We start from the raw sequence: 20,521 nt of genomic DNA on the forward strand, positions 1-20,521 counted from the left end.
AGAAGATGGAGGATAGTAATAGATATAGGTACTCAAACTGTAAGCACAAACCTGGAAACTTTTTACTGATAAAGACTACAGGTGTGTACCTCATATTGAATAAAATGTTTAACTGTCTTAACTCTCTTAACCGTAGTTCCTTGAGATGATTGCCTGTATGAATTCATACTTTAGAAAATTCCCTCAATTTTCGAGTTAGCATTGTCATTTGTGGCTGTACATTTGTACTCACAGCCTTATGTTTGAGCCCAATGGTATCAAAGGGAATGAAAGTGCAAATTTGTCACTCGTTTCCTTCTGAAAAATACAATGCACAGCCTGAATAGTCCCTCAAAAACTCTGTGGCCTTGCCTAGGTTAGTATTTCAAATAGGGCTGTCAAGCGATTAAAAAAATTAATTGCGTGATTAATCTCAGTTAAACAATAGAATACCAACTGAAATTTATTAAATATTTTGGATGTTTTTCTACATTTTCAAATATATTGATTTCAATTACAAACAGAATACAAAGTGTTCAGTGCTCACTTTATTTTTATTTTTTATTACAAATATTTGCACTTCAAAAAACAAGAGAATTCTACAGAAAAATACTATGTACAAAAACCCCCTGCATTCAAAAACAAAACAATGTAAAACTGTGGAGCCTACAATTCCACTCAGAACTAAGACAAACAAGTTTGTTTACATTTACAGGAGATAATGGTGCCCGCTTCTTGTTTACAGTGTCACCTGAAAGTAAAAACAGGCATTCGCATGGCACTGTTGTAGCTGGTGTCGCAAGATATTTACGTGCCAGATGCGCTAAAGGTTCATATGCCCCTTCATGCTTCGACCACCATTCCAGAGGGTATGCACCCATGCTGATGAAGGGTTCTGCTCGATAACAATCCAGAGTAATCCCGACCGACGCATGTTCATTTTCATCATCTGAGTCATATGCCACCAGCAGAAGGTTGTTTTTTGTTTGTTTGGTGGTTCGGATTCTGTAGTTTCTGCATCAGAGTGTTGATTTTTTAAGACTTCTGAAAGCATTCTTCCACACCCCATCCTGATCAGATTTTGGAAGGCACTTCAGATTCTTAAACCTTCGGTTGAGTGCTCTACCTATCTTGAGAAATCTCACATTGGTGCCGCCTTTGCATTTTGTCAAATCTGCAGTGAAAGTGTTCTTAAAACAAACCACATGGGTGGGTCATCATCCAAGACTACTATAAGATGAAATATGTGGCAGAATGCAGGTAAAACAGAGCAGAAGACTACAATTCTCCCCCAAGGAGTCCAGTCATAAATTTAATTTTTAAAGAGCATCATCAGCATGGAAGCATGCCCTCTGGAATGGTGGTCAAAGCATGAAGGGGCATATGAATGTTTAGCATATCTGGCACGTAAATACCTTGCAATGCCAGCTACAAAAGTGCCATGAGATTCCTGTTTTCGCTTTCAGGTGACATTGTAAACAAGAAGCAGGCAGCATGATCTCCTGTAAATGTGAACAAACTTGTTTGTCTTAGGTCTGAGTAGAATTGTAGGCTCCAAAGTTTTACATAGTTTTGTTTTGCAGTGCAGTTATTTAACAAAAAAAATCTAAATTTGTAAGTTGCTCTTTCATGATAAAGATATTGCACTACAGTACTTGTATGAGGTGAATTGAAAAATACTATTTCTTGTCATTTTCACAGTGCAGATATTTGTAATAAACTAATGTAAAGTGAGTACTGTACACTTTGTGTTCTGTAAAAAGAAAAGGAGGACTTGTGGCACCTTAGAGACTAACAAATTTATTTGAGCATAAGCTTTTGTGAGCTACAGCTCACTTCATCGGATGCATTCAGTGGAAAATACAGTGGGGAGATTCATATACATAGAGAATATGAAACAATGGGTGTTACCATACACACTGTAACGAGAGTGATCACTTAAGGTGAGGTATTACCAGCAGGAAAGCGGAGGTGAGGGGGAAACCTTTTGTAGTGATAATCAAGGTAGGCTATTTCCAGCAGTTGATAAGAACGTCTGAGGAACGGTGGGGATGGGGGGAAATAAACATGGGGAAATAGTTTTACTTTGTGTAATGACCCATCCACTCCCAGTCTCTATTCAAGCCTAAGTTAATTGTATCCAGTTTGCAAATTCATTCTAATTCAGCAGTCTGTCGTTGGAGAGACTAAACTATCTAAACTACTAAATGCCACAAGGGGCCACAACAATGGTTCCCGTAACCCACCCAACAATATTGTTAATCTGTCCAGCTATACTCTTAGGCCAGCAGAAGAATCTGTCCTATCTCGGGGCCTCTCCTTCTGCCCCTCCACCCCCATGAACATGATACAGTTCTGTGGTGACCTAGAATCCTATTTTCAACATCTCTGACTCAAGGAATATTTCCAGCACACCTCTGAACAACATACTAACCCACAGAGACCTTCCTACCAAGACTACAAAAAGGAGGATTCTGGGTGGACTCTTCCTGAAGGGCGAAACAACAGATTGGACTTCTACATAGAGTGCACAGGCTGAAGTTGTGGAAAAGCAGGGTCACTTGCCCCATAACCTCAGCCGTGCAGAACACAATGCCATCCACAGCCTCAGAAACAACTCTGACATCATAATCAAAAAGGCTGACAAAGGAGGTGCTGTTGTCATCATGAATAGGTTGGAATATGAACAAGAGGCTGCTAGGCAGCTCTCCAACACCACTTTCTACAAGCCATTACCCTCTGATCCCACTGCGGTTTACCAAAAGAAACTACAGAATTTGCTCAAGAAACTCCCTGAAAAAGCACAAGAACAAATCTGCACAGATACACCCCTGGAACTCCGACTTGGGGTATTCTATCTGCTACCCAAGATCCATAAACCTGGAAATCCTGGGCGCCCCATCATCTCAGGCATTGGCACCCTGACAGCAGGATTGTCTGGCTATGTAGACTCCCTCTGCAGGCCCTACGCTACCAGCACTGCCAGCTATCTTCAAGACACCACTGACTTCCTGAAGAAACTACAATCCGTCAGTGATCTTCCTGAAAACACCATCGTGGCCACTATGGATGTAGAAGCCCTCTACACCAATATTCCACACAAAGATGGACTACAAGCCGTCAGGAACAGTATCCCCAATAATGTCATGGCTAACCTGGTGGCTGAACTTTGTGACTTTGTCCTCACCCATAACTATTACACATTTGGGGACAATGTATACCTTCAAATCAGCGGCACTGCTTTGGGTACCCGCATGGCCTCACAGTATGCCAACATTTTTATGGCTGACTTAGAACAACGCTTCCTCAGCTTTCGTCCCCTAATGCCGCTACTCTACTTGCACTACATTGATGACATCTTCATCATCTGGACCCATGGAAAAGAAGCCCTTAAGGAATTCCACCATGGTTTCAACAGTTTCCATCCCACCATCAACCTCAGCCTGGACCAGTCCACACAAGAGATTGCTGGACACTACAGTGCTAATAAGCAATGGTCACATAAACACACCCTATACCGGAAACCTACTGACCGCTATACTTACCTACATGCCTCCAGCTTTCATCCAGACCATACCATACGATCCCTTGTTCACAGCCAAGTTCTAAGGTACAACTGCATTTGCTCCAGTCACTCAGACAGAGACAAACACCTACAAGATCTCTATCAAGCATTCTTACAACTACAATACCCACCTACTGAAGTGAAGAAACAGATTGACAGAGCCAGAAGAGTACCCAGAAGTCACCTACTACAGGAGATGCCCAACAAAGAAAATAACAGAACGCCACTAGCTATCACCTTCAGCCCCCAACTAAAACCTCTCCAACGCGTCATCAAGGATCTACAACCTATCCTGAAGGACGACCCATCACTCTCACAGATCTTGGGAGACAGGCCAGTGCTTGCTTACAGACAGCCCCCCAACCTGAAGCAAATACTCACCAAGCACCACACACCACACAACAGAACCACTAACCCAGGAACCTATCCTTGCAACAAAGCCCGTTGCCAACTGTGTCCACATATCTATTCAGGGGCACCATCATAGGGCCTAATCACATCAGCCATCCTATCAGAGGCTCGTTCACCTGCACATCTACCAATGTGATATATGCCATCATGTGCCAGCAATGCCCCTCTGCCATGTACATTGGTCAAACTGGACAGTCTCTACGTAAAAGAATAAATGGACACAAATCAGATGTCAAGAATTATAACATTCATAAACCAGTCGGAGAACACTTCAATATCTTTGGTCACGCGATTACAGAGGTAAAGATAATTAGTCCAAAAAGCAGCTTTCACTCAATTTAAAAATAATCACACTTCTGTGAAAATGCTGTGCCTGCTATTGGTTTCATTACACAAAGTAAAACTATTTCCCCATGTTTATTCCCCCACCCCCACCGTTCCTCAGAGGTTCTTGTCAACTGCTAGAAATGGCCCACCTTGATTATCACTACAAAAGGTCCCGCCCCACCCCCGCTCTCCTGCTGGTAGTAGCTCACCTTAAGTGATCACTCTGGTTACAGTGTGTATGGTATCATATCATAGAATCATAGAATATCAGGGTTGGAAGGGACCCCAGAAGTCATCTAGTCCAACCCCCTGCTCGAAGCAGGACCAATTCCCAGTTAAATCATCCCAGCCAGGGCTTTGTCAAGCCTGACCTTAAAAACCTCTAAGGAAGGAGATTCTACCACCTCCCTAGGTAACGCATTCCAGTGTTTCACCACCCTCATAGTGAAAAAGTTTTTCCTAATATCCAATCTAAACCTCCCCCACTGCAACTTGAGACCATTACTCCTCGTTCTATCATCTGCTACCATTGAGAACAGTCTAGAGCCATCCTCTTTGGAACCCCCTTTCAGGTAGTTGAAAGCAGCTATCAAATCCCCCCTCATTCTTCTCTTCTGCAGGCTAAACAATCCCAGCTCCCTCAGCCTCTCCTCATAAGTCATGTGTTCTAGACCCCTAATCATTTTTGTTGCCCTTCGCTGGACTCTCTCCAATTTATCCACATCCTTCTTGTAGTGTGGGGCCCAAAACTGGACACAGTACTCCAGATGAGGCCTCACCAATGTCGAATAGAGGGGAACGATCACGTCCCTCGATCTGCTCGCTATGCCCCTACTTATACATCCCAAAATGCCATTGGCCTTCTTGGCAACAAGGGCACACTGCTGACTCATATCCAGCTTCTCGTCCACTGTCACCCCTAGGTCCTTTTCCGCAGAACTTCTGCCTAGCCATTCGGCTCCTAGTCTGTAGCGGTGCATTGGATTCTTCTGTCCTAAGTGCAGGACCCTGCACTTATCCTTATTGAACCTCATCAGATTTCTTTTGGCCCAATCCTCCAATTTGTCTAGGTCCCTCTGTATCCTATCCCTCCCCTCCAGCGTATCTACCACTCCTCCCAGTTTAGTATCATCCGCAAATTTGCTGAGAGTGCAATCTACACCATCCTCCAGATCATTTATGAAGATATTGAACAAAACCGGCCCCAGGACCGACCCCTGGGGCACTCCACTTGACACCGGCTGCCAACTAGACATGGAGCCATTGATCACTACCCGTTGAGCCCGACAATCTAGCCAGCTTTCTATCCACCTTATAGTGCATTCATCCAGCCCATACTTCCTTAACTTGCTGACAAGAATACTGTGGGAGACCGTGTCAAAGCTTTGCTAAAGTCAAGAAACAATACATCCACTGCTTTCCCTTCATCCACAGAACCAGTAATCTCATCATAAAAGGCGATTAGATTAGTCAGGCATGACCTTCCCTTGGTGAATCCATGCTGGCTGTTCCTGATCACTTTTCTCTCATGCAAGTGCTTCAGGATTGATTCTTTGAGGACCTGCTCCATGATTTTTCCGGGGACTGAGGTGAGGCTGACTGGCCTGTAGTTCCCAGGATCCTCCTTCTTCCCAATGGGTAACACCCATTGTTTCACGTTCTCTATGTGTATAAATCTCCCCACTGTATTTTCCACTGAATGCATCCGATGAAGTGAGCTGTAGCTCATGAAAGCTTATGCTCAAATAAATTGGTTAGTCTCTAAGGTGCCACAAGTACTTCTTTTTTTTTTTTTTTTTTTTTGCGAATATAGACTAACACGGCTGCTACTCTGAAACCTTTGTATTCTGTGTTAAATTAAAATCAATATATTTGAAAATGTGGAAAAACATCCAAAAATATTTAATACATTTCAATTGGTATTCTATTGTTTAACAGTGCTATTAAAACTGCGATTAATTGTGATTAACTCAAAAAAAAATTAATCACCTGAGTTCCCTGCGATTAATCAATAGCCTTAATTTAAAAGTGTGATGTTAGATGGAGCTAGATAACTTGATCTCACAAACATCTTATAAGGGAGAGCCCAAGTTTTAACTCTACCCTCTTAGCACATTCAAAAGTGCAATTATTTTATCTTGCCAAGTATCAGAAGGTGTGTTAATGAGATCAAATTAGGTTACTCTAGTATTACATCTTGTCTCGACAAGGTTTGTGATTTATCCCTTCTGCAAGAGGTGTGAGGAACGCTTACCTTTTTATCACAAACAAGAATGCAGTGTGTCAGTTCTAGGCAACTGTGCACCTCTGTTCCCTTTCTGTGATCTAGCAAGGGCACCCACTCTTAGGGTTCCATCTCACCAGCCTTCACCTCTTTTGAGCAAAGATATGTCTCTCTCCCTCCCAACCAGAGTATTTCCAGGCTGCATGGCTCCCTGCCTACACAGTGAATTCCCCAGCATAGACAGACTGCCTCTCCAGGTCTACATCTGTGCTTAGCTTTTCATAGCATTTGAAAGGTAATCAATTTGCCATAGATATCACACAGCTCCTTCTAAGCAAGTACATGTATTCTTAAGGTAAAATTATTACAGAGAAAACAATTAAAAAACAAAACAAAACCTACATGCTTGTTTATAAGCTTACCAGAGACCACCCTTTGACTCCAACAAGGGCTCTGGCTGGTGAACAGTACTTCAAACCAAAGGGGTTTTCCTATGGTTACAAGTTCATTACCACCTCGGCTCAGAACAAGCACCCGCTGAATCTGAGGGTCACTCTTTTATCCAGTTTGGGCCTCTGGTCTGTAGGTGATCAGCAGACAAGCTTTCCCCTCAGGATGCAGCTTCAAAAGGGTGGGTCCAGAGGTGAGAAGTTGCCTTCCCTACCTCCCAGGTGTTTCCTAGGAATCCCACTTAACTTTGTCTAGCACGTTGTTTCAAATAGTCTTTTGTAGCTCTTCACACTTCCCAAGGTTTACATTAGTGAGGTCTCCTCTTTAGAGACGTTATGTACAATTCTGTAATAATACACAAACTTTTGCATTTTAAATACAATGAACTAAGATGCTTAAACTTAATTCAGTGTGGTTTTTATAGGATATTGCAGGAAATTGCTGTATCTGTCTCAGAGTATCTGAAATTGTGTTCCAGAGGAAGCAGGGATCTGGATTCTGGTGGATGGCACTTCTCTGGCGTGGGGTCAGTCAATGTGCTTTTCCTCTAGTGGCTCTTATTCCCGGGATCCTCAGTAAGACTAGACCAACAGAGCTCCAGTCTTACTGATTTATGCCAACTTGGGCATGTCAATTTTAAGTTTTGGCTCTAGCATTGGAATCTCTGTTAAATGTCCTTCCTGATCTACTATCCAAGATCAAGGAGAAGTCTTCCATCTAGATCTGAAATCATTGAGCCTGTCAGCATGGATGTTGACTTGTTAAAGCAGCTTGGACAGCAGTTATTCCCTGGAAGTACAACTTAATCCTCCTTACATAAAAGATTTATACTTTGAACTTTTGAAATGGTAAAAATTTTCTGAATGGGTGTTTTGTGAAGACTTTAATCCTTATCAGTCCGCCATGCTGTTAATTCTAGATAATTTGTTATATCTTGAACAGCCTGGAATTTTTTTGAGTAATGTGAAAGTTCATAGAATCATAGAACATAATCATAGAATATCAGGGTTGGAAGGGATTCAGGAGGTCATCTAGTCCAACCCCCTGCTCAAAGCAGGGCCAATCCTCAACTAAATTATCCCAGCCAGGGCTTTGTCAAGCCTGACCTTAAAAACCTCTAAGAATGGAGATTCCACCACCTCCCTAGTAACCCATTCCAGTGCTTCACCACCCTCCTAGTGAAAAAGTTTTTCCTAATATCAAACCTAAACCTCCCGTTCATCTGGCAGTCACACCAGCATTCAAGAATACCTGTATTTGTACATCCTACTTCCAAAGGCTTTTCACAGATTGAGGTCAGATCATCTAGTTTGACCCCCTCCCTCCCGTATGATACAGCCCATAGAATCTCCCCAACATAATTCCTAGCGTGTACCTTTTAGAAGAACATCCAATATGAGCACCTGGGGAATGGAGGTTGTTCATAACTCTGAACAAAACGATATGGTGGTTCTTTCAAAAGTTTACAACTGAACATTGACTTAATACAACTTTGAAACTTTACTATGCAGAAGAAAAATGCTGCTTTTAACCATCTTAATTTAAATGAAACAGTTTCCTTTATCTTGTGAAATCTTTTTTTTTAAACTTTTTCTTTATTTCTGTAGTAGTGTATGTCTAATAGTGTACTGTGCTGTATTTGCTTCTTTTGGTCTTTGCTGCTGCCTGGGTGCGTACTTCTGGTTCCAAATGACGTGTGGGATTGAACAGTCAGTTTGTAACTCTGGTGTTCATAACTCTGAGGTTCTACTGTATTAAATATGTTCATGTGTTCATGAACAGCCACCTTGGGATTTGAGTTAAGTACTTAAAAAGGGAATCTGTTCGATCCTTGGACATAATGGTTGTAATATCATCTCTCCTTAAAGATTATGGGTAAGATTCTTGAAAAACCAGAGTTTAAGGTTAGGCTCTTAAGGGGAGCTTTTTCTAAGGCACAAATGGCAGCTTGGTGCCAAAGTCCCCTACCAGTGACTTTTCAGTGAGAGTTTGGCACTTTAACTGCCATTTGTGCCTTAGAAAATCTCTACCTTTAAATCCTTAGACTCAAGCAAGAGATCTGATTTTTAAAATTGCTGAGTTGTATCTCCCACTGAAATGCTTAGCACTTTAAAAAGGCAGGTCTCTTGGTATCTAAACTAAGATGTAAAGCCCAGCTTCAGGGACCCATTTTTGAAAATGTTGACCAGTAGCTACAACATCAGCTTGAAGTGTTTGAGATCCAAAACCTTATGGCTGACCCGCACATAAATTTTTCATAACGTTAACAGGTTTTTACACTGGCATGCTAATTTTTTTACAGAGATCTGTGATTTGCATTTCAGCCAGTCTATTCATTAACCTATGGGTTTTCCTCAAATCACATTCATTACCAAAAGAAACAAATGTATGTAGTCTGGATGTTGAGGACACTTGGTTATTATCTTGCCAGGACAAATCTTGGCTCAAGCTGCCTAGAGCGCTTGTAGCATGTAGTTCAAATCTAGAGAATAAATGTTCACTGCCAAGATACTACTTTTCACTTGATATAAGGCAGCTTCAACTGCATGTCTTCTAAGGGTGTCTTTGGAATGCTGTTACTTGCAGCTCCATTTCACCATTTACACAGCATTGCTCTTTGGGTCTGACTCCTAAAGCCAGTGTCCAATTCGGAAAGCAGTCCTCTAATCTCTGTTATAGGTAGAGCTGATAATACATGTAGTTATACCTCTTTATTCTAGAAGTTTTAGTAGCATATAATTTTGCCAAACTTTGAAATGTATGGGGCTGAATTTTCTTTCAGAAAGTTTCAGCAAAATTACTCAGCTACTTCTACAGATAAGGTTTGGGAAGAATAAAGAGCTTTGCTGCTAATTTTTTCTAACCATTTCCTCGAAGAGCTAGAGTGCCCTCTATAATTTTGAGACAGGGACTCAAAATTTATCAGGGAATCCCATTGTTGGGGTCAGAGAGGGTCTTTTACTGTCCCCGTGAAAATAAAACCTGGTAGGGCCAAGTCATAAGCTTTCAAAAATCCAAGTTTGTGCATGCCTTTAACTGTGGTGAGCTTGTTGACTGAGTGAAGCAAGGCCCCACGCTCATTTCAGTGACATTTTTCAGTGTAACACTTAAGTTGTGAACACTGCCTTTGATCACTGGGGTAAAGCATGTGTTCTAGTCCCAACTCTAAGTGGTATTAATTGTGTATTCTTTGACCCTTTTTATTGAGTAAGGCATCATACCTCTGTCCTGCAAGGGAGTCTTCTCTCCCGTTTTACAAGGGAAGCAACCGAGTTGTTGCCCAAGGTCCCTTCTGGCAGAGCTGGGGGTAGAACAGCATCTCTAATTGCGCAGACCCAAGACACATTAATTTAGTCACACTGCCTTTCAGAGTAAATGCACCAAATCTGTGTGGTCTAACTGCAAGAGCAAACTCCCTTCCAGAGCCAGGTATCCTGATCCCCAAGATTCCACTGTGTAGAAAACAGATGTATAAGCCAGTGGCAAAGTGTTTTCCTCTGCCTCTTGTGGCTGGCCTACTAATATTAATGCTATTAGAGTCACTCCTTTAGCTTGAGTGGCTATGCTCTGTGCTATGGCTCTATAGGACCTAGGTTGACATGTGGAGGAGTCAGTATGGTGCCACACACTAGAAAAAAGAAAATCCTTCTAAACTGTCTAGAAATTACACACAATTAAAGAATATTACGGTTGGAGTGCTTGATCTTGTAAAGTTAGGAAACGCCAGAATTAATATGGACTGTGCAACTTTACTTTGATCCAGGGTGGTAAAAACTGATTTAAAAAAAAAAAATAGAATTTGAGGTTTGAATTTACTAGAATCTATTAGAGACAAGGTGGGTGCACTAATATGTTTTATTGGATCAACTTCTGTTTCGAGCTACACGGAGCTGCTCTTTTTCAGTGCTGGTATGTGTGACTTGGGGTGCCCAGGACTGAGAGTCACCTTGTTACCTCACTGCATCCAGAGAGAGAGAGACAGAGAGATGCTGGTGCTTAACTCGGTGTCAGCTCCCTGAGAACACCAGCCTAGTAGCCACCCAAACAATCTCCTCAGGGCAACGCTAGCCCTCATTGCTTTGCAGGCTAACAATGCGTGCATCTCAGTCCCTGAGCTCCTTTGAAGCATTCCCCTGTGATATCCAGCCCCTGTCTCTGGCTACTTACAGGAATACCAGGTTTGCTTTCCCCAGGGGACAGTGTACACACCATGTCAAGGCTGATTCCCCACTCTGGCACTCGAGTGCAGAAGGTGGGGGCCCACAAGGATTCTAAAAAATTAATACTTGCCACTCCAGGCTTGTATTAAACTTCCAAGGTTACAGCTTTTCTCTGACCTTGGATTGGTAGATGCTTCCATCACCCACGTGCAAAACCCCTTTGAGAACCCAGGAAGATGCACTTGGGAATTCCTTCCTGTGGGGTACCCTCAAACCCTTTCATCCCTCCTCTGGGGAAGAGCGGAAGGGGAGGGGGGGGAGGAGAAAGGGAAGTCGGTTGTTTCCACCAGCTAATTAAACAACATGTGCACAAACCTCTTAAGACACACAAATCCAATTCTGTTCTTAAAAAAGGTAAACATTTTTTCTTTTTTTTTAAAGAAGAAAATACATCCGGGAACTTAGGCTTTTGCTAGATTTAAAAAAACAAACAACTACAAGGATTAAGCATCAAGAATAGCTCTTTTGAGGTCCAGCTTAAACATTACAAGCAAAATAAAAGCACCTGGGGTTAGCACAGAGGAATCCACAAGCCATAAAGAAATAAGAGAGAAATCTAATCGCGTCTTCCTAGACATTTCCTGATCTACTTACATATCTGCGGGTTTAGATGATTAGTTTCGAGGTATGATATGGATGATTTTTCATACCTGGTCCAAGCGTCTCATAGCATAACTGTTCCCTGTCTGCCTTTCCCCAAGAACAACAACTGACAGACAAAAGGGGAGTCTTGTTTCAATTTTGAAAAGTTCTAGACTTCCCATTGGCTCTTTTGGCCAGGTGCCCACTCACTTCCTTTTACCTATGCAGAGCAGTGAGACCTTTTAACCCTTTACAGGTAGAGCAATTAGAGAACTGCTACTGGCTGGCTGAGTGTCCATAAAAGGGAGCTACCTCCCCCTCTTTCATTTATCACAATACCAGTTTGTTCGAGTCATCTGAGGATCAGTTCCCATATATCACATCACAGCACTGAGATATTTATTGTGAAAACAATCAAATTTATTGTCAAGGATTAAGAGATAATGGAAAGAGGAAGGTTACGTATAAAAAAATCTGTACGTACTTTCTAGCGACTAAACTTAAACAGCATAACCATCTGCCTAAAAGGCATCTTATCTTGCCTGAATGTCCTTTGCAGTGCTTCAGAACCAGGATAAAGAGCTATCTTTTGGCCTTCTCTTTGTATCCCTCAAAATGCATATTTTGTCCCCAGAGTCAGGATGACCCCCAGGGTATTCCTTGGTGTGGACTTCATATGAAAACAGGGCTTCCATTGTGTTGGCTTCCTGTACGCTTGTACCGAGAGGCAGACAGTTGAATATGCATCCTTTGTCTGGTAGAAACCTGTTTGTCAACCTTGCCTTGATTCTGACATTTTTAGGAAGACACTTAAAATGTCTTGTTGTGTGTATTTATAGGTAGGTTTGTGGATGTGGGTACGTACACACACAGTATTTGTACACACATCTCATGCTGATACTCATGACCAGCATGACCCCAGCTTTTATTGAAGACCTCACGTGACATTTTTTATGGATAGAAAGCAGTGTGCTAGTTTGTCAGGAGTCGAACTCCTGAGTTTGTCAGGAGTTACTGTTACAGAGCAGTGAACCCTTTACCAGTTGGCATTGAGGGGTTTTTAGGGTCACATTATGTGAATTGCCAAGACTGTGGGGGCCTGTTCTTAATATCTGACTCTGAATGCTGTCTGTCTTCTCTCATACTTCTTGCAGTTGAAGTTGATGCAGTCTGAGTTGAATGTGGAAGAAGTAGTAAACGACAGAAGCTGGAAGGTACAGAACAGTCGTTGTTTTATTAAGTTTGTGATGTTATCTGTTTAAACTGATGCATGACCATAGTGCATCGGAGTGTTATGGAGGGGGTGAAGGGAGGAAAAAAGTAGGCAGTTCTAGGGAACTGGCTCCAAATCCCTACTTTCACCTCCCCCACTCTGAAGTCATTAGTTTACAGATAAAGAACCCTTCAACGAAACTGCGAAGGAAAGATAAAAACAGGCTGAAAGGTGTGCATGAGAGAAATGGGCTTCACCTGCAGGTCACCTATTCTAGTCTGATTCAGGTTTGTAGTGACCAAAAGTTGTTTCCCTATGTTTAATGGTTTCTGTGAGGTGAGTTGGTGTACCTCAGTGTAGCTCTTGGGGGATAAGTATCTGTTTCACAAACACCATCACATCTGGCATTATTTGGCCTTCTTGTGAGCTGTCTCAGTTGGAGATACCTAGGACTGAGTGGGCCAGGAAGACTGAACTCCCTTCTACCTCTGGAAGGAGCTTGTGCGTGTCAGGATGGAGGCACCCTTGTGCATTGAGGCACTGTGTAAGAGGGAAATTCTGCTGCCCGTACTATACCAGTTTTGTGGAAAATAGTCCTTCAATTTCTGGGGTGGGTAATCTAGCACCAAGATCATTTTAAAGCCAAGTACTAGAACTTCTGGGCATCTCACTTCTATGAAGTGAGCTGTAGCTCACGAAAGCTTATGCTCAAATAAATTGGTTAGTCTCTAAGGTGCCACAAGTACTCCTTTTCTTTTTGTGAATACAGACTAACACGGCTGTTACTCTGAAATCTGACTCCTAAGATCCTCTTCTAGTTTCAAATAGGGTAGAAAGCTTTCTTTGTCCAGTAATCCATATCTCATTCCAGTATTCCCTACAGAAAGGGGATTGATTCTCGAGACACTAATACTGATATCAGGCCAGGCTGTATTATACCGTCTGTTCTAGTACTGTGGAGTCAAGTCCCAGGCATCCTGTCTAAGTAAGCTCTGACCAGTAAGAGTTGTATCTCATTTTTAAATTCTGAAACTCCCAAGAGGTAAAAAAGAGGGATGCACAGCACAAGAGACAAAAAAAAAAAAAATTATGGATTTTTCTCTTGTTTGGTGCAGATGAGAGTAGGGAATAAGAAACCGGGACTCTGGGATTTTATCCCCACTTCTGCCAGTGTCTTGCTGTATGACTGAGGGCCTGGCTATACTTGCAGATGTAGAGCACTTTGAGTTAAATCAGCCTTCAGAGAGTGCAGTAGGGAAAGCGCTGCAGTCTGTCCACACTGACAGCTTCAAGCACACTGGCATGGCCACATTTGCGGCACTTGCAGCGGCATTGGGAGCGGTGCATTATGGGCAGCTATCCCAGCATGTAAGTGACTGCAGTGTGCTTTTCAAATGGGGGGGGTGGAGTGTGACAGGGAGTGTGTTGTGTGTATGTGGGGGGAGAGAGATGGGTTTTTGGGGGACTGAGAGCATGTCAGCATGCTGTCTTGTAAGATGAAACAGCAGCAGACCCCCTCCCCCCCCCCCCCCCCGGTCACACACAGCACTCCACACTAATGGCTTGCTTTGTCTCGGAGCAGATAAGCAGCCAGCTGTTAGAAACGGAGCTTTCAAAGGGCATATCCGCATTCCTGCAGCGATTCAAAAACAATGACAAGAGCGGCCACTTGACTTAAGGGGATTATGGGACGTTTCCGGAGACTGATCAGAGCGCAGTAATGCAACACCTCATTCACACTGGCGGCGCTCCAGCGAGGGTGCAGCAAACGTTTTTCCACTCGCCGAGGTGGAGTCCCAGCAGCGCTGTAGCCACGGAGTCAGAGCGCTCTGCGTGACTTGCCAGTGTGGACGGATAGTGAGCTAGTGCGCCGGGGGCTCCTTTATTGCGCTGTAACTCGCAAGTGTAGCCAAGCCCCAAGTAAATCTAATTTCCTTCTTCTTTAGTCTCTCTGGAACATCAGAGTACTATAGTCTTGTAAAATGCTTTGAACCCATTGGTTGAATTAGAGACTGTTAGTCTATTATGCAGTTGTGCAGCATTACAAATGGCTGCCTAATTGCCCAGTTTTGTAAGTGGCTGTTAAATTGTGTACCAGAACTGAAACTGTCATTTTTTAAAAAAAGTATGTAGCCCTTATGGCAGAAAAATAAACTTCAAAATGCAAATTAACGCTAACCAGTACCAGAGCTGGTTGCAAAATAGGGTTTGTTTGTTTTGTTAAAAGTGAAATTGTTTTCACTTCAAAATATTTTTTCAGAAGTGTTTCATGCTTTTGTCCAAAAAACATTACCAAAATGGTAACTGAGTTTTTGTTTCCTGCAAAGCAGGCTCTTGGTAAGTAAGCCATTTTGATAACTTTTTTTTTTATTGACCACTTTAATTTTTTTTTTTTTTTAAATTGCATTTGACAAACTGCATTCAGAGTATTTCAATCAGTTCTACCCAATACATTGATCTGTGTCTCAGTTAGGTGACAGACTGAAATAGTATCTTTGAGGGAGATATGAATTGCTCCCATCCATATCAGTGGGAAGCCATATCAGTGGGTAGCAGCCATGTTAGTCTGTATTCGCAAAAAGAAAAGGAGGACTTGTGGCACCTTAGAGACTAACCAATTTATTTGAGTATAAGCTCACGTGAGCTACAGCTCACTTCATCGGATGCATTCAGTGGAAAATACAGTGGGGAGATTTATATACACCGAGAACATGAAACAATGGGTGTTACCATACACACTGTAAGGAGAGTGATCAGGTAAGGTGAGCTATTACCAGCAGGAGAGCTGGGGGGCGGGGGAAGGGGAAACCTTTTGTAGTGATAATCAAGGTGGGCCATTTCCAGGAGTTAAAAGGAATGTCTGAGGAACGGTGGGGGTGGGGTGGGGGAATAAACATGGGGAAATAGTTTTATTTTGTGTAATGAAACCAATAGCAGGCACAGCATTTTCACAGAAGTGTGATTATTTTTAAATTGAGTGAAAGCTGCTTTTTGGACTAATTATCTTTACCTCATTCACCTCAAATTGGCAGTTACTAAGAAATGAATACTGTGTCTCTGGGGAACTTGGAAAGTAGGTGTGGCTTAGCAGAAAAAGGGTGCTGTTTTATGGGATTGTCTACTAGTAGAGGTGAATCTGGTTTATACCACCCATCTAGCCATCAAGGACTACGTTCACAAAGAAACTTAGGTGCCACTGAAAACCCCTGCTAAGCTGCCACCTAACCCTGGAGTCACCTAAAAATCACTCAGAGCCTACATTTCTGCCGTTAGGTGCATCAGGGACTTGAAGTTTCTTCCTCTGGGCATGTATACGGCTGCCTCAGTCTTGGTGCCCAGGTGCCTAGCTCATGCTGAAGCCCCAGCAGGATCCTCAAACCAGGTGAAACTAGGCATTACCCTGCCTGTCTTGCCTGCATGGCCCAATCTGGTAGGTGTTTTCAGAGCACGCTGAACTGCACACAAACTGGGAGGGGAGGAGAGGTGAGCACTCACCTGAGAGGTGGGAGATGCATGTTCAAATCTCTTATCAGGCACAGGGGGTATTGAACAGATCTTTGAAAGTAGAATCTGAAGCTGTGCACTTCGCAAACTTACAATTTTTTGCTGAGGTTGGTGGCAGGCCCTAAAGATCCTTTCCTTTCCTTTCCTTTCCTTTGGAACTCAATCCAGAGAGCATGGGACTGTGGAAAGGGACAACTCTGAAACAGTTTTAAGTACTTCTATAAAATGAGCCATAATTGGCTGAACACTAAATACCCTACCCTATCATAGAATCATAGAATCATAGAATATCAGGGTTGGAAGGGACCCCTGAAGGTCATCTAGTCCAACCCCCTGCTCGAAGCAGGACCAATTCCCAGTTAAATCATCCCAGCCAGGGCTTTGTCAAGGGCTTTGTCAGGGCTTTTTACCACCCTTCCTGTTGGTGGTAAGAATGTGTGTGACGCATGCATTACAGCTCACGCTATTTTAGGGTATGTCTACCCTGCCCACGTTACAACCCAGCGGCAGCGCTGTGACGTGGGCAGCGTAGTCACGCTGCGTTGCCGGGGCGCCGCTCTCCCCGCGATAAAAAGTAACCACCGCAAATGAGGGGTGGCAGCTTTGTGCTCCTGGCAATAAAGCACCGTCTGTGCTGGCACTTTTCAGCACTAAAACTTTTGTCGCTTGGGGGTGTTTTTTCACACCCCCGAACGACTAAAGTTTTAGCGCTGAAAGTGGCAGGGTAGACACAGCCTTAGATCTGAAAAGGTAAGAGTCAGGTCTGGCTCTTACTTAAGAAATCTCCATGATAAACCAGGAAAAGGTATTGAGTCTGAATCAATACTGAGTCAGCACCCCAACTTGAGTCTAGGTGGTGCCCTTGCCATTTTTCAGGGCTTGTCAGCACACAGACTGCTAACGGAATAACTAACCCAGTTGTAAGTTGTCTCTCTAGTTATTTTGGTGCCGAAGCATTATTTCAGTTGAGTGTTTTATTTCAAGTTAACTTAAATTGATTTCTGTAGTTGCTTATCCCAGTGAACTCCGATGGTTAATTTCTTGTATGAGCCAGTTGTATGGGGTTTAGTCCTCCAATTAGGAGGAATGGGAAGGTCATCTGAGCTTACTAGTTCTATTTACCAGATTTTAGCCACGCATGGTGCTGAAGGTGAGTGTTGCAGGTGGTAGTATGTGCAGCTGAAGGGGCAGACTGCTATCAAGTAGTCAAAATTATTTTGATCCAAAAACATTGAACTGATTGCAAACAGCATACAATAACTCTACACAGCTTTTACAGACTGGTGTGACCCATAAATGTAATCTGCATTTCACCCTCCACTGTAATGCCGCACCCCTGGTGGGCAACATGGCATCTGTTGAGCAGCACAGTGATACAACACAACAGATGAGCTCAGAAAGTAAAGAACAGCTGTATCCAGTTAAAATGCCAAAGTGAATTTAGACTGACAGAATGTAGTACGCCAGTGCTTTTCCTCTTGTGAAATGTGCCACAGGTGAGTGACCACAAATGGTTACGATCTAAATTTTCAAAACACGGCTGTTACTCTGAGATCTAAATTTTGTCTCATCTGAAAGTGAGCACCTCTAGTGCTATGCCATCTCTTAGCACCAGGCTGCAAGTGTTGGAATACTGACCTGCAGGGAAGGTGAATAGGCCCAGGGATCTGCGAGAGTGGTAATGATCATTAATGCTGCAAGGTCAGTCGTCAGTCATAGTTTTGACATGTGCACTGTAGAAAGGGAGAATTGCCAGTTCTGGCCCCAGCTTCTGTTGTGTTGAGGATGCTTATTACAAGGTACGACTCCCTTTTTATTTTGGTCTCCTAGGTATTTAATGAGCGCTGCAGAATTCACTACAAGCCTCCAAAGAGCCAGTGATGCAAGAGTGCTTCCCGTGAAGTTGTTCTACAATCATGAGAGCAAAGCTGAAGAGACATGGGGCAAGCTGAGAGAGACCGTTCCAGAACCAGGAGAACCCCACCTCATTTTGTTTTCAGACTCATCTAGTTAAAATCTCACATTCAGCTGATTCTCCTAATTAAGAGAAACCAACTCCTATTTTGTACAAAATGTGAAAAACTAATACATTTTATAACTATTAAAAAAAATTTCAGATGGAATGGGATACTACCACTTTCTTGAGTTCCCCAACCCACAGCAGCCCTAGAAGGGGAAGAGATAATAGAGAATTGCTCCCTCTGTTGTTGCACCAGGGAGGTCTTCCTGTATTACTGCTTTCACCTTTAGCATGGTGGATAAATGTAGTCTACCCTTAAGTGTGACCTGACTTGGTCAAAAAAATATAACTTTTATAGTTTGAACGAGTTTAGTGCTCAAGCAGTGCTCAAAGTAGGAGGCTAAAGGCTTTGTCTTGAACCATTTACCACAGGTGATAGTTCAGTAGGGTTATACACAGACACTGCTTTGCCAGTACACTTCAGTCCTGACCTGCAGACCCCCTATATACCATTCCTCTCCTCCCCAACCTGGATCTATAATATCTACTAATGCAGCTCTGGGTTTCTTTTTGAGCAGACACTGCTAACTGGAATAGACTGCATGATAGCTTTGTGATGGAGACAGGAATGAGACACCCAAATCCTTTTTCACCTATGACATTTTAACAGTGATGACTGTGTTACGAATTTTAACAACTGATGAAAGTATTAATGCCAAACTCGCTTTCTGAAGCATCTTTGAAACCAGTTTGATGAGCATACCAGTGCGGTAGGAGTTGGTGAGAGAAGAACTGCATCTCTAGACTTTAAATGTGCTTATTTGTGATATCAGTGAAACTGGACATAGTGTTTCGTACCTAAACTTTTCTTGGAAGATGAGCATCCTGTATAAGCAGCTCAGAATAGGGGGTGTTGAGTGGCTTTCATTAACTCACACACAATGTAACTCCCACAAGCTAGGCTATTAGGTATTCTGGGGTGGGTGTCCGTCTTCCCTGGTGGAGCTGTTCCACTTTTTATAAATTAAATATTCATTGAAAGCGAGAGTGACTTTATAACCTGGTGGCTCAACGGGTAGTGATCAACGGTTTAATGTCTAGTTGGCAGCTGGTATCAAGCGGAGTGCCCCAGGGGTTGGTCCTGGGGCTGGTTTTGTTCAACGTCTTTATTAATGATCTGGATGATGGGATTAATTTCACCCTCAGCAAGTTCGCAGATGACACTAAGCTGTGGGGAGAGGTAGATATGCTGGAGGGTAGGGATAGGGTCTAGAGTGACCTAGACAAATTGGAGGATTGGGCCAAAAGAAATCTGATGAGGTTCAACAAGGACAAGTGCAGAGTCTTACACTTAGGAAGGAAGAATCCCATGTACCGCCACCGACTGGCTAAGTGGCAGTTCTGCAGAAAAGAACCTGGGGATTACAGTGGACAAGAAACTGGATATGAGTCAGCAGTGTGCCCTCGTTATTGGGCTGCACTAGTAGGAGCATTGCCAGCAGATCAAGGGAAGTGATTAATCCCCTCTATTCGACACTGGTGAGGCCACACCTGGAGTAATTGCGTCCAGTTTTGGTCCCCCCTCTACAGAAGGGATGTGGACAAATTTGAGAGAGTCCAGCGGAGGGCAACGAAAATGATTAGGGGGCTGGGGCACATATGGACTTATAAGAAGAGGTTGAGGGAACTGGGGTTATTTTTTCTGCAGAAGAGAAGAGTGAGGGGGGGATTTGATAGCAGCATTCAGCTACCTGAAGGGGTGTTCCCTAGAGGATGGATCGAGGCTGTTCTCAGTGGTGGCAAGAAGCAATGGTCTCAAGTTGCAGTGGGGGAGGTCTAGGTTGGATATAGGAAACACTATTTCACTAGGAGGGTGGTGAAGCACTGGAATGGGTTACCTAGGGAGGCGGTGGAATCTCCTTCCTTAAAGGTTTTTAAGGCCCGGCTTGACAGAGCCTTGGCTGGGATGATTTAGTTGGTGTTGGTCCTACTTTGAGCAGGGGATTGGACTAGATGACCTCCTGAAGTCTCTTCCAACTCTAATATTCTATGATTCTGTAGCACTCACTGGGTTGGGGGAGACTTG

The 20,521-nt window shown here is 43.2% G+C and overlaps 1 protein-coding gene across 3 annotated transcripts in view; it reads left to right on the forward strand.

Moving 5' to 3' along the window:
* The window catches only part of MIX23 (mitochondrial matrix import factor 23), a 37,567-nt gene extending 18,108 nt beyond the window's left edge, over positions 1-19,459 (forward strand). Inside the window, exons 4-6 of one of the 3 annotated variants that reach the window (XR_013346752.1) lie at positions 12,913-12,972; positions 16,245-16,401; positions 18,306-19,459. Coding sequence is in view for 2 of the 3 variants with exons in the window: in XM_077823432.1 (XP_077679558.1) it covers positions 12,913-12,972; positions 18,306-18,356 (111 nt within the window). In the remaining variant the exon portion in view is untranslated. The remainder of the gene's footprint in view (positions 1-12,912; positions 12,973-16,244; positions 16,402-18,305) is intronic. The other 2 variants (XM_077823432.1, XM_077823440.1) reach the window with 2 other exon arrangements.
* The last annotated feature ends 1,062 nt before the right edge of the window (positions 19,460-20,521 follow it).

Source organism: Eretmochelys imbricata, chromosome 1 (assembly GCF_965152235.1).
Source record: "Eretmochelys imbricata isolate rEreImb1 chromosome 1, rEreImb1.hap1, whole genome shotgun sequence".
Lineage (NCBI taxonomy): Eukaryota > Metazoa > Chordata > Testudines > Cheloniidae > Eretmochelys > Eretmochelys imbricata.